A 14625-nucleotide genomic window follows, 5' to 3' on the forward strand; every position below is an offset into this window, starting at 1 on the left:
CACTGTAGTGGCCAGCGAGTAACGGGATAAATAACTAGGACAAGTCCTTTAACCATCCCACGTGCATATTAGAGGGCTGTACAAGATGCAGCCGAGAAACAGCTCAGCAGTTAAGACGCAGGTGGTAGGGTTCGTGTGCGATGATTTACAAACACGCCCTTGCTCTTGTCATATATAAGCAGCGTTGGGTGGGGTGAGGGTTCGGGCGTTTTAGAGCACACAAAGCTGGAGCGACAGAAAGCCTGAGCATCGTGCCCCAGAGCATCGGCGGATCCTGGAAGGTAAGGAAAGGCGAGCTTCGGGGCAGGTCGGACCGAGAGGCAGCTGGGGGCGCTGCGCAGAGCAGGGAGTCGGACTTCTCACCGGAGCAAGGGCGGCCGGGAGCCGGTGAGCCGGGAGGGGAAGGATGAGCTGAGGAGTGGGAGGAGGGAGCCGGGAGAGCAGCGTGCAGTGCCCGAGAAGCGGAAGAAAGGAGGAGGGCGGGGAGGGAGAAAAAGAAAGGAGGAAAGGAAAAAGGCGGTGAAGGAGAGCGGCCCGCCCCTCCTGGCGTCCTCCTCCGCTCCCAAATTCGGGCGGGCCCGGTCCAGGCCGCCACCTCCCCTCCCGGGGTTGCTCGCAAAACGCGGAGGCTCCGACTCCCCGGGCGCCCGTGCGCGCCCCCGGCCCCGCGCGCCCCCGCGGCTCTCGCGCTCGGGGCATGCGCGGTGGGCGGCGCCGCTCCGGGCCGCCTCTGCCGCCGAGAGTAGGAAGCGCGAGCGCCGGGCGCCGGGCTGTCAGTGAGCGTGGGGCCAGCCAGCGAGCCAGCCAGAGAGCGAGCGGCTCCGGTTCCCGCGCCCGCTCCGTCCCGACTCTCCCCGGCCGCCGCCGCTGCCGCGACCTCGGCTGCCGGCCCGCGCCCCCGCCCCCCGCCCGGGGTAGCCAGCCGCCCCGCCGCCCTGCCCCCGCCCGCCCCCGCCCCCCGGCCCTCCCCGGCTGCTGCCGCTCCCCGGCGGAGGCAAGAGGTGGTTGGGGGGACCATGGCTGACGTTTTCCCGGCCAACGACTCCACGGCGTCTCAGGACGTGGCCAACCGCTTCGCCCGCAAAGGGGCGCTGAGGCAGAAGAACGTGCATGAGGTGAAGGACCACAAATTCATCGCCCGCTTCTTCAAGCAGCCCACCTTCTGCAGCCACTGCACTGACTTCATCTGGTAGGTGCGCGCGGGCCGGGGCGCACGGCCGGGCGCCCGGACCCCCTCCCCTCGCGGCGACCGGGGCCGGGGACCAGTCCCTCTCTAGTCCGGGTTCACTTCGTCCTGGGGACCCTCGCTCGGACCCCTCGGTTCGGGCGCGCCCACTCTGGGGCCGACTCACTCGGAACTTGGAGAGAGCCGGCCAAGTCCGAACTCTCGCCCGGAACGACACGCGCGCGCCGGGGACACTCGCGGGCAGGACTCCCGGGGAAGTCGCCGCCAGGTCACACACCCCCTGCCGCAGGAAGGAGGTTGGCCTCGCGCTTCAGTGACATTGATCCCCTTCTGCGGGTCTAGTGTCTCCTTCGTCTCCCGGGCGCACCCGCCTTTCTGTACAGACAGGGGAGCCGCTGCTTGCTGGGTGTGAGCGAAGGGAAGAGCGAAAAAGAGAATCCAAAGGGCAGAGTTTCCCGGAGAAACACGCCCGAACTAACCGGGGAGCGGCGGCGATTGCGCCGCGCGGTCCAAGTTACTGGCGAGCCAGGCTGGGCGCCTTCGGGTGTGTGTGTTTTGTTTCCCAGCGGGCTTGCACTCCCCTGGAACATTGGGTCCTTGCCTACTGTAGCTTGTATCTGCTGGGCACGGAAGACTGGACTTTCCTGGGTGAGCCCAGGGAGAGTGGAGAGGCAGCAAACTGTTGAAAGCTTGCAGTGGGGGAGGAGGAGTTAAAACGGAGCAGGCAAATGGCAGAAGGGCAGAGGGAGTCATTTAAAATAGACCCTGTCAACACGAGATTAGACCTGCAGCCCTGTTGATGAGAACAGAGGCCTTAGTTAAGAAAACTACTGTAAGGTGTTAGAGTCCAGGTACAGAGTTTACGGTGAACGCCGGTATTGTGGGCCCACGGGTTTGGGGGCTGGGGAGGACTGATAAAGGCATGGCCTTCAGGGGTCTCTGAACCCTTTGAAACTAGGCAGAACTGTATATACCTTTTTCTAGTAAGAGTCGGTGGCTTTTACTGACTCTCGAAACCTCGACACCCCTCCCCTGAAAAATACCCCCAAAGTTTAGAAAGTCGAACCCTTTAGAAAGGGAACCCCAGGTGCTCTAGTTTGAGCAGGGAGCAGTTTTTTTTTTTCCCCTCAGGTTGGCAGATACCTGACCTTTTTCTACCTCCTGTTCGTAAATGTATGTAGTAACTGCCCAAGTCAGAGCTATGGCGGGGGTTCTGTAATTCCTGTCTCTCCTAGGTCAGGGGCTGCACTGGGGGGGACAGTACCACTAACCCTCTGAATGGCATGTATCTTCTTGGGGCCCTAGGCAGAACTTAGGGTTGGCTGTGTGAATCCATCAAACCCCGGGGAAAAACCACTCCAAGGGTGAAGTCCACAAATGTGCTAGTAAGATGCTTAATTTTTCTCTTACGGATGGCATCTGAATTCATCACAGGTGGGGGAAATCAAGAGCCCCGCTAATGTGCTTATTTTTTTTCTCTACGGGTGGCATTATCTGAATATCACATCTGGAGGAAATCACCTCTAAAGGCCCCACAAATGTGCTAGGATGCTTTTCCTTCATGGATGGCTGTTAGAGGTACTTTTCCCCAGGTATGATAGATTCTAAGGGAGAGTCCCACAAACACGGTGCTGATGAGGTGCTTTTTCCTTTACTTCTTAGAAAACTCAAAAGTACTTTTATGAAAAGCACAGCCTCCTCTATGAATGACTTCCACTGTGTAAGTCAGCATATGAGGCAGTTGTGCCCAAAGTAACTGTAGATAAGGTGATCTAGAAAGTTCTTGGAGCATCAGGGCAAGAGGTTCCTGCAGCTCGTTAAGGGGATTTCTTTAGCCTCCCATGCCGATTGTGGGATCCCATAAAAAGCACCGAGACTGCTGACTACTTCTGGGAAGTAGGTGAATTAGGAAAGGGACTGACAACATACATAACTAGGTTAGCTACTGTCTTTCCACTATCAGTTACTCTAAAGGATTAGCCCCTGGTGAACTGCTATGACCCTTCAGGTCACCAGGTGTAATGTGAAGTGGAAAATAAAGGTCTCCCTGTCCGCTTCCTCCCAGAGTAATTCCTGTAGCGCTTCTCTGCCTAACTAGAAACTACTTGAAAGTTCCAAGAAAATATTCACTAGGATTACCTAGCAGTGGTTTTAACTTCAGTTGTCTCTCATTGTTTCTGTGGGTCCTTAATTTACAAGGTTGTTTTAAATATTAAAATACTGATACTTTAAAACTATAAATGTTCGTGCTTAAGTATATTTGGGGGAATAACTGAGTCATATATAAAGATCTATGAAGTGCTTTGTCAAAAATGCTATGTAAAGCAAGAGATTATGATGAAGAATTTTAATGCAGTTCATCGTAGTTGAAACAGTGTTTACAATTTGATGTCCATGGTAGAGCTCTCTGCTCAGGGTAAATCTAAAGTAATTTACAAGAAAATAGCCTCTGTTTGCTTTGAATGCTATTGATGGTCTAAAAAATTAGGTCATAACTTCAAATGCCACCGATAAAAACGGTATTCTGTGAAATCTGTCTCCTTTTAAACTAAAATTTAATGTGGGGTGGTACAGTTTGGCGGTTTCTAGACACCTATCTTAAGTACATTCATAACAAATAAAGCCCCTCTTTAGTTTGAGAAAAAGACTCTTCATTTTGTCTTCAGGGACAGATTTAAAGCACTTCCTTCAACCATAGTCTTTATTTGTTGAATATTATGGCCAACTCTGGATATCCTAGTCCTATTGTCTGGAACCTTAAGTATGGTTAACAAAGTGTAAACCGCAAAGAACCTTGAAACATTGAAATAATTCAGTGAGCCTTTGGGGGCCATACAGAGGTTTTTGTTTTTCCCCCAATGTTGAGTTTATTCAGTACTCTCTCTGGGCGTGTTTTTCCTATTAAATCATTTGTTTTCATGTACAAATCCTTAATTCTGTGGAATGCTTTGTCTCGTAACTGGTTTAAAATATGGTATACAACACAAAATATGTTAAGATACTTTGTTGTTTCTGTTTTTCAGGGGGTTTGGGAAACAAGGCTTCCAGTGCCAAGGTAAGCTGCCACGTTGGATTTTATTTTCAAATACCACAAGAAATAAGCATTCCAAACAAGAATGGTATTTCTAGTCTTTGTGATAAAAAAAAAAAAAATTAAGATATTTTCAAAATGAGGTCTGTAAATTTGGGCCGTTAAAAAAAAAAAATCGTATTGCCTAGTAATCTGCATATGGAGCTGCCTTTTTCTCATTGAAGAAAAAAAGCCTTCCTGTAACTTTATTTTTTGCCAAGAACATTCTTGTCAGAAACTGCTGTCTTCGTGTGGGTGTTGAGGAAAAGAAATGGAATCACTTTGTATTCATGTGGCTTTTCTTGTTCTTGCTCGTTTTTGTTCTTTATCTCTTACCTATGTATTGGGTTGGACTCATTCATTGTAACTAATCTTAGGCCATGCATCATTCTGGTAATTTTTTGATTACGGATTATTGTTCAGAACAAAGTTAGCACATTTTAAAGTTCCCTAGACTAGAATGGGTTGCTCTGCTAGGAGGCACATGTTTCTGTGTTTCCTTTAGTGTGAATGTGACCTTTAATGTGTATTTGTACTACTCATTGCATCTGGAAAGAAATCCATTTATTTCCACCTTGGATCTGTAGTCCCATTTTACACACGTCAAGTATCTCATTTTTTTTATACTCTCCCTTCTATTTCTTTAAACTTAATACTTTGTACCTTGTGAAGGCATCTCAGGCTCCTAGCCCACCTTCTAGCTCTCCTCGCTATATTATGTTTGTTTAGTTCTGGTTACATTTCCCATCTGGGCATTGGTTTATTAGGGCAAGTGGGAAGTGTACATTCAACCTGGAAGATATTATCCTAACACCATTTAATAGTAAGGCCATCAGGGAGACACTGTGTACTTTAAAATTGTGCTTGTGAGTTAGCTTAACTTTTAAAGTTCTTCAAATTCATGAACTTGTGTGTTAATCTATTTTTCGGTGCAGCTATTTTATGGTGTTAATACCTTTATGATGTGCTTCAAATACCTGTCGAATAAAAATCACTGAGTTACATTGGGAAATCAAGGGGTATTCCTTTAAGGAATAAAGAGAACAGTGTGTTGCATCCCTTTTTATAAAAGATGAAAGGAAGGTGGAGCTCTTTACATTTCTTAGTTGTGGACCTGAATTTATATTAGGCAATGTTTGGGTCTCAGCTTGAAATTTCTTTAAATTTTTTTCTAGGAAGTTTAAATGTGAAAAGTGTGGTTCTGAGCTGCTGTGATTGGCATTTACTTGTTGTAATGTTTGGATGGGAACCTATGGAAACACAAGAATACTTGAGAAAGGAGGGCTTATTTTAACTACTTTTTTTTTTTTTTTTTTTTTTTTTAATAAGACTTCAGGAAAAGTTGGTCCCTTTTAGACCTGCTTGTTGGAGTCAGTTTTGCTGAAATAAGAATGGCCATATTAGGCGCGCGGGGTGGGAGGGCTGCATAATTCTCCTCCCCAGACTGGAGTTTTTTTTTTTTTTTTTTTTTTTTTTTTTTTTTTTTTTTTTTTTTGAGTGGATTAGCAGGTTGTCTTATGTCCGCATAACTTCCATAAAGTAAAAAGTGAAATTCTATGCCCTTCTCTCTTCTCTCCCTCAGGGATAAGTTCTTTTTAAGATATCCATTCATAGCTTTTAAGAGATCGAAGTTTTAAATCCTGCCGTTTGCCCCCCCCTGCAGTATATGGTGGATATCCTTCCCTGTTAAAACATTTGTCCTAACTTAATGGTTGCATGTGTGGGTGTATCAAACCTATTCATCCATTTCTCTATTTTAATTTCTTACTAGTCCAATGTTGCTATCAACAATATTCTTGGACGCTAGTATTTCTATAATGCCTAGAACAGGAGTACATCGTAAATTTTAATGAGTATAGCTACGTTCCTCTCAAAATGTAACCATTTACATTTTCAGCATTAATGAGTGTCCCCCTTTCCTTTCACTCTTACCAATATTAGAGAATACAGGTCTTTGACATTTTTGCTTTGGTAGGTGAAAGTCCCCCCAGCTCCCCATCTTCATCTGGATAAGTTTGAACATTTTTCAAACTTGTTTTAGCCGTTTGTATTCTGTGAATTGCCTTTAATACTTGAAATTTAGTTCTTACAAACTGGACAAAATAGAGCAATGAATATGTACTTTGTGCACTGTTCCTTGAAGTAAAAACCACAGGTCTCCTTATAGGAGTTTCTGTACTGCATCTACAGATCTTAATTCATAAACTGCAACTGCAACCCATCCGTCACATGCTATCTGCTTGTCCCATTTTGTTTAGTATGTGTCCTCTATATTTGACTTTAAGTAGGCATATGCTAATTATCCTATAACTTCAGGATGTTCGCTCAGGATGGTGCTTTTCAACTGCACAAATATAGTTACCTAACATTTCCATTTGGCATTCTCAAAAGCACTAACATCTGGCCATTCTTAAGTTGGCTCCATGCCCAGCATGGATCTCATCGTGAGGCTTGAACTCCCAACCCTTGAGATCAAGACCTGGCTGAGACCAGGAATTGCCCACTAACCACATAGGCGCCCTTAACATCTGGCCATTTTAGAATACGTTTAAGTTAGAATACACCTGTTTTCATGTTCTCCAACTTAAAATCTTGCCTGTTCTGTTAGTCCCGTTCTTCAGGAGGACATCTCCTCGTCCTGTGCCTTTGGCAACCTGCCCTCTGGAGATGGCAGCTGGGCTTGCAAGTTTTTCTCACCTGATGGAGGCAACTTCTAGCTCCCAGTATGTAGTATGTCATCTTGGCCGGTAGATACAGTATCTGTAGCTAAGTATACTTTAGAGAGGTGCGTATGTTCCAAATGAGTCATCTCTTCATGTAAGATAGCTTTAACATCGTCATTATTTCACTTAGTCTTCCGGTTCTTAACATTGACTGAAGATGTGAGGTGTCACCCTTCAAAACTGGGTTTCTAATCTGTGTGACTTAGACAGCCTTTTACAACCACATAAAGATTCCCCCCCGCCCCCACTTCCCTTCCCCAAGAAGCACTCTGAGTGGAAGCAGGAAACTTTTCTGAAGATCTGTTGGCTTGTTGCCCCTTGCACTTCATGGACACTCTGCCCTTCTTTAGATTGCAGTCCAGGTGGACAGCCCTGAAAAAGTGGATATTACCTGGGCGGGTCACACAGGAGGATCCCACTGTGAACATTTGCTGCCTTAAATAGCGAAACCAGGGGCCTGTAAACACTGGGGGGAACAAAGAGTGCAGAGTAGCTCGAGGAGCCGTGAAATAATCCTAAGATTCTTAGAGATGAAGATGAGCTTGTCCCTTTGTAGATCTGAAATACCCTTGATGACAGAAGTGGCCTTTGATTTTTTTTTTTTTTTTTTGGGGGTTTGGCTTCACATTCTCTTGGTTTGCTTGATCTACTCGGTGCTGATTTTCTCCTGTGAGGCTAGCAGAGAGCTGGGCCTTCTCCCCCAGACAGCCTCTTCCTTCCCATCCCATCCCCTCCTTCTCCCTCCCCCCCCCCCCCCCCCGCCCGCCCGAGCAAGAAAGGTTTGTCTGACCTGATCACTGATGATGTGGAGATTCAGACCTCGAAGGTCTGTCTCGAGTCGGTAGTCTGTAGTCTCGTGCTCCGGCTGCTTCCCAGAGCTGTTGCCCTGGAAGAGGAGAGGCTGTCCACCACGCTGCTCGAATGTTGTCTTCCTCTGGGGCAGTGGAGCCAAAATCGTCTCCTCTGTTGCTTTCACCCCTGGAAAAGGGATTGAGCAAGCATGACACCCCCCCCCCCCCACGAACGGCGCACTTCTCAAATTTCAGTGATAAACAGGCTCCAAATGGGACCTGTTTCTTTGCGCCAAACACTTATGTCACCTGATAACATCTGATTGATCTTAGCATGTTTTTTTTTCTGCTTTTTCTATTCGTTAATGTCACAAATCAAAATGAACAACTAAGCCAGGATCTTTAAGATACCCTAAAGAGTGCGTCAGAATCCCCCCTCCCCCCCATGACTGTGATCGACAGGAGACTGGCTCTGAATGCCCAACACTGGGTGTTTGAGGTGTCTGCCGGGAACTGAATGCACCTCTCTGGGGCTCCAAGATGCTCTGAATCCGTCCTGAACCTGGAGCCATTTCTCTGCTAAGCCCACACCAAATACTGTACTTAACCTGTGACTCCAATTGAAGTGCTGTTTTTCAGCGGTTATGGGTTAAAAATCGGTTTCCCTTAGCCTCTGACATTCCATTTTGAAGGCGTGTTTCAGGGTAGATCTTTCCATCAGCTCACCTGATAGGGATGGTGTTGCTCATCCCTTCTATAAGAAAGTTGATGTTTGGGAGAAGGAAGTTCTGCTGCCCTCCCCGTCTTGTCTTGGCTGTGTAAGCAAAGGCATTCCAGAAAACCAGAGCGATTTAGGGGAGGATGACCTTTAACAGAGGGGATGGAGTTGGCGGCTTTTCAGACAACGCTGTCTTGTTCTTACCATAGCTTATGGGATGCCTTATAGGATGCTGGGGGGCCATTGTCAGGAGATAGAAAGGGGGGCTGAGGTCTGAGTTGACTGCCTTTAACAGACTTGTCCTTATGTACTGGATCAGCCACTCCTAAATTTTTGGCAACAAGCTGATTTTTTTCATAGTTGACACCAGGGTTTTCTGTCTTCAGGCCTGGGTTCAGCATCTCTGCACCCCATTTCTCATTGGTTACTTCGCAGGCTGGAAGCTGTGTTAACTATAAGTGAGCTCCTGGGATCATTGATACGATTCCAGGAACACCAGTCCACAGAAGACTGTAATTTGAAATTCTGGCGGTTTTGTACCGAGGTCCGATCAAAGTATTTCCGTTTCAGAGATGAAATTGTTCAGGAATACCTAAAACAGAAGTGGGGTAGAGGGGCAGTTGGAACTGCTTTTCTTTCCAATACTTCCTTCCTCCACAAAAGTGCATGAATACTTGGTAGAAGCAGGGACACACGGACAGACCTGTCGGTATTCCCACTTGGTGCTGTATCCTTGTTCGGAAACCATCTCTGATTAATGGCTTTCCGAATTGCTACTTTCACTTTGTGGAAGCCTTCTGTTTTACCCCCCCCCCCCCCAATCGGATGCGGTAGCCTGTGGAGTGGCTCTTCCTCCTCCCAGGCAGTAGAAACCCTAATATTTATTTTTGCCGGTGAATCTGACATTGGAGTTTCTGCTTTAAATTTATGATGAAATTACTTCCCTGAGTGTTTCACTTTCTTAGGTAATGTTATTCAGACTTAAGTTTTTAAGCCCATGAACCCTTAGCTTGCTCATTTGTTTTCCATCAAAGTATTTTCAAAATAGGGAAACTCTGCTATGAATGCTCTCAGGATGAAGTTCAGCTCCTCAGCAGGACATTTCAAATTCAAGTCTGTTTTTGCTTTTTCAGACTCGCCCAAGGATGCTTTCCTTCTCTCCACCCACCAGTCATGGCAAATAAGTTGCAGTTTCCCAGAAAGTGTCCTGTCCATCCCCCCCCCCCCCCCCAACACCTCTTTCTCCTGTGAGTCTTAGCCTAAAGTTTAGTTCAGACCTTTTCCATCCTCACTGTTCTGGATGCTCTCCCTATTCTAGGACCCTTCACCCTGCATCGTTTGTCTCTTCTGCTAGCCTTGAAAACAAGGAGTGAGTCTTATTTCTGTCTCCTGGGTTTAATGCAGTGCCTGGCACTTGGTAGACGCTATATAAATATTTGTTGGGTGTGTGATTATATAAAAGGAGAGATATGATATGAATGTCCATAACCAGAAGGGTCAGTGACTTCTGCCTGCATACCATTTTTTTAAATCTAGTTTATAGTTCCTAGTTATGTCAACTAGGATAGATCTTTCAGTGACTTAAGTATTTTCCAAAGCTAAGCATGTCTGTTCAAAATGCTAATTTGTATCTATAAGTTCTATGCAATGCTAAACCTAATAGGAATAAACCACTTAATGTGCCTACTGTCTTTAGAGAAGCATCTAGAAATCCAAAATGAATCTTATTGCCACAAATAAAGCAAGAGCCAGTTATGGACCACAGCCGGGATGGGGGGGAAAGGTCTTGGGTACAGGGTGAAAAATCCTAAACCAGCTCCACTACACGTATTTGGTACAGTCCTTTAAATGTTCTCTTGTACTTCGAGATGGCTGATAGCTGAAACCAGCCTGGCATGCTCCAGAAGGCGTTGTAGCTCAACTTCATTGATTCTGAGATACATAAAATCTTTAAAATTATATATATATATATTTGATAGAGACAGCCAGCGAGAGAGGGAACACAAGCAGGAGGAGTGGGAGAGGAAGAAGCAGGCTCCCAGCGGAGGAGCCTGATGTGGGGCTCAATCCCAGAACGCCAGGATCACGCCCTGAGCCGAAGGCAGGTGCTTAACGACTGCGCCACCCAGGCGCCCCTGATTCTGATATTTTTAAACTTCGTGCACCTGAAAGGTTTCTGTGCCTTGATGTGAGAAGGGCCGGATGAGCGTGGCCATAGAAGCACCTGAGAGCTGTTAGAACTGAATAAGTCCCTTTAAAGATCTTCTTCCTGTGAGGGGGAAGACGAACGGTGACTGTGGCGAGGTGCTGGACACGTAGGAGTGCTCACTTTCTGCACGCTTTCCTCCCCGGCGCATCCCACAAAGCACAGAGCTGCTCCCCTCCTTAGAAATGAGTGCTGAGGAACCTACCAGGCTGGCAGGGTGGAGCAGGGCTTCCCATTCAAACAGTTCTGCAGAAAACATTCTTCAGAGCCAAATGGAAACTTCTTCAGTACTTACAAAGCCTGGATTTATATTAGAGGAAAGAATGATGCCATGAAGGGAAACGTGGAAACATTTCTCGGTGACAGAATTAAGGCTTTGCTGTCCTCCTGTCAGAATTTCCATGACAAACCCTTTATTTCAGGTCTTGTTTTCTACTAAACTGTGAAACCGTAGGTTAGACTTTCAGGCTGAGATGTGAACACTTCAGGATTGGTATGGTATTCAGTCAAATCTAGATGAAATTACTGTAGCTACATTAAAGCCCTTTATTAAATTATACAAAGGGGAAAATGGCTTCTGGAAATAGATTTCTATCAAAAATGTAATGGAGGGGAATGATTTGATTAATTGTTAGCACAAGATCAGAATTACGAATGGGTTCACAAAGTAAGATTAGCATGAGGGCAGTTAATCTTCAATGCCTTCACTTGGCTGTGTTTCTCCACCCCTCCCCAACCCCCCAACAGCTATACCTCTTTAGTTTTGGCATTTTGGGAAATACAGGATCCATCTGTATTATCGGGGGTGACTCCAATAGGTAGGACACGAGGGTAGAAATATGGGACATGAAATTGTTTATAAATTTTAGATACAACTTGGACAAACTTATATGAGAAATGGGGTAAGAGGAGAGTCTGATTAACAGCTAAATTGAGCAAAAAGCTTTCCTGGGTACGATTCAACTCCTGTGGTTTCACCAACAGAAAAACTGGCACTTTTGACTCTTAATGCTATGTACAGAAGTTCATTCACAGTAGTCCATGATGTGGACTTCCCTGCACTTGAAACGGTCACCCGTGTAGTGCTTACTCTTAGACGCTGTTCTGAGCACTTTCCATTAATGCCTTTGATCATCACAATTTTGAAAAGGTAAGTAGTATTACCCCCATTTTATAGACTGGGAAACAAACACTGAGGCATAGAAGTGTAGAACTTGTCCAGGGTCACAAAACGGTGGAGCTGGGCTTCAAACCCAGGCAGTATGGGTCCAGATTCCATACTGTGAACCCAAGTGTTCTGCTTCATGGTTCCTTCTGTTCGTTAGGCTTCGGCCACTTACTTGACTTAGGAGGTGTGGAAAAATGAAGAGTCGTTCAGCTCTGTAACACTGTGCATACTGCTCGTAGTGGGAGATAATGCCGGATGTGTAGACCTGCTCTGTATATCGTGCCAGGCACCGTGGGGCATGGGTCAGAGCCCCTGGCATCAGCATAGGGAAACGCTGGATGAAGAAAAATGTGTAATAGAATTCTGAATGAGATCGGGATTGTTGAAGTCCCCGTGGGGGTGGGGAGAGGTTTTCTGGGCTCATTAGGAAGTAGCTTTCCATTTGGGCTTTGTAGGGTACAGAGAATTTCCTTTGAAGAGATGGTAAAATTTTCTAAAGGGAGGGAAATAACTGGAGCAAAAGGAGAGGAGGGGGGTGAAAGGGACTTGCAAGTTCAGGGAGCAGCACAGACCAGGATGGAGGGAGAAGGCATACTATTCCAGATGTTGCCAGTGCCAATCCCCAGCAGAAAAGCAGGTTCCACAAATGTGGTATAGAACTACATGCTTTTCCCCACATACTGCTTCTGGGCCAGCACAGGATCGCATATCTTTTTACATGGTTCCTAGTTTGCAGAAGAAGGTGGCAGTTACTGGAGGTTAAAGCATTGTATCTCCATGTGAAAGATACATTGTACTGGAGCTTAGAAAACAGCTTATTTTAGAAAGTGCATGGTTTTGACACTATTCCAAGGGTCTCTTATGAAGCTGATACCATATGACAGCATCCTGTTGGAGGTCCAGAGTGTTACGGTATGGAAGTTATAGGACCAGAGGTGAGATACTGAGATTAGATTTGCTCATACATATTAATAAGGGGAATGAGAACTAGCCTATTAAAATCACAGTTCTAAAAACCGGGTACTGATTGTCAGAACTTCCGGCTCATCAGTGGTTTTGCCTTCTCCATGGTGCTAAACTTGGGAGAATGTTCTATACCTTTGTGGAGGAAGGCAGAGGGCTGCTGCAGAGCACGGCCGTTTGCAACAGAAGATGGATTTTCATGTGGGTTCAGATTTGCAAAAGAAAAACTCCTGTACTACTATGCTGGCCTGTGCTTACAAGGTGCACCTCCCTGTGGGGAGCTGGCATCGCTGTTCTCCCGCTCTGGAGGAGCAGACGGGGGGGGGGGGCAGAGAGAAGTCAGGTAGTTGGTGCATGGTCTGGTGCCCTTGAGACCAGGCAGCTTTAGTAAAGATCTGTACTTAATGGGCAGTAGTTGTTTCCTATCTGACGCTGTACAGATAAGTAGCCAATCCCTTTTACTTCTCTTTTCATTCCTTCTTCCTTTCCTTAGATTATCTAATAAAGTATGATTTGTGATGCCGTTTGTTGTAATTGGAATAAAACTCATCGATTCAAGAAAGCTAGGCATGTGCTTGTAAAGGCCTTCGTTAGTTTCCGTTTGGAATTGTCTTGAAATTAAGAGGCAGTAAATGAGCTTAATGTGTTTTCCTTTTGAATGAGTGCATGCAACTGTAATTCTTAAAATATGAAAATGGGAGATTACACAAAAAATCTTAGATCCTGCAGCTTGGTTCTGAACTAACAACGTAGAGAATAATTCAAATCCTACTTTTATCTTATTCTGACGTGTTTTTCTTTGGTGAGCTTGTAATCATAAGCTGTGCACGGATATTTAACCTTTAATAGGTGGATTACAAAACAATGATCATGTTATGAGTCATTCACCTGATTTCGAAATCTTAATAAATCTAACTTTTTCACATGCTGAGTTTGATCATTAAGTTGACTTTTGTTTAGTTCCACATTATTTCTTCAATCTGAATGACTCATTAAGATGGAAAACCTCATTCTTCTTAAATTTTCTCTCTACCACATGCGTGCCTTTAAAAATCCCGTGAACGTTAAGCAGTTCAGAAGCATGCAGGACTGTTTCTTATTTAGGTCTAAATGCGAGTTTAGGGATAAGAGTTGAGATGCATAGTCTAGTTTCCCTTTTTGCTTAATTGTACCATCAAGCACCATAGCACCTGCCGGTATCGAGCGGAGTCTGTACTCATGTGATGCAAATTAACTCGCAAAGTTGCATTTTATAAAGATTAATTATCAAGTAGGAGCTGGAGTAGTTAGTATGATTAAGACTTGCTGTAGTGGTCTAAAGGGAATCTCATAAAATGTGGTAGAAGAAGAAGATGAAAAGTGAAGGGCTAGAGCAGGGGATAACTCAGTGGATGAGGCTTTGGGTTTATTAAACTTTGTATTATACATCTCATTGTCCTAATGCTTTCTAGGTCTTAAAGCACAAACTCAGGAAAGATAAAGCGTTCATAATAGTAACTTGGATACGATTGTGAATAAGGTGCTTTTGGCTGACTAATTGGTACAAAACTAATGAAGGCCCGAGTTTTATCTCAGATTTGAAACGCATTGTTATCTTTTGGTCCTTGTTTGTCTTTTCTTTGTATCCCTTTTATGTTAAATTAGATATTTTGTATATTTGGTCCTAACAGCCTGCGACTATGTGGAGATTTTCTTGAGATATTTAAACTTATTTGAAATGGTGGAACATATTCATGTGAGATGGGCAACACTTCTGGTCACTGAGAGAGAACCTGGACAGCTCTTCCAAAGCATTGGATT

At 45.4% G+C, this 14625-nt stretch overlaps 1 protein-coding gene across 2 annotated transcripts in view; it reads left to right on the forward strand.

The window, feature by feature from the left end:
• Positions 1-938: 938 nt before the first annotated feature.
• The window catches only part of PRKCA (protein kinase C alpha), a 385206-nt gene continuing 371519 nt past the window's right edge, over positions 939-14625 (forward strand). Inside the window, exons 1-2 of one of the 2 annotated variants that reach the window (XM_045814536.2) lie at positions 939-1189; positions 4210-4241. In XM_045814536.2, coding sequence (XP_045670492.1) covers positions 1017-1189; positions 4210-4241 — 205 coding nt within the window. In that variant the 5' untranslated portion in view covers positions 939-1016. The remainder of the gene's footprint in view (positions 1190-4209; positions 4242-14625) is intronic. The other variant, XM_045814537.2, reaches the window with a different exon arrangement.

Source organism: Ursus americanus, chromosome 23 (assembly GCF_024610735.1).
Source record: "Ursus americanus isolate L20-20 chromosome 23, mUrsAme1.1.p, whole genome shotgun sequence".
Taxonomy (NCBI): Eukaryota; Metazoa; Chordata; class Mammalia; order Carnivora; family Ursidae; genus Ursus; species Ursus americanus.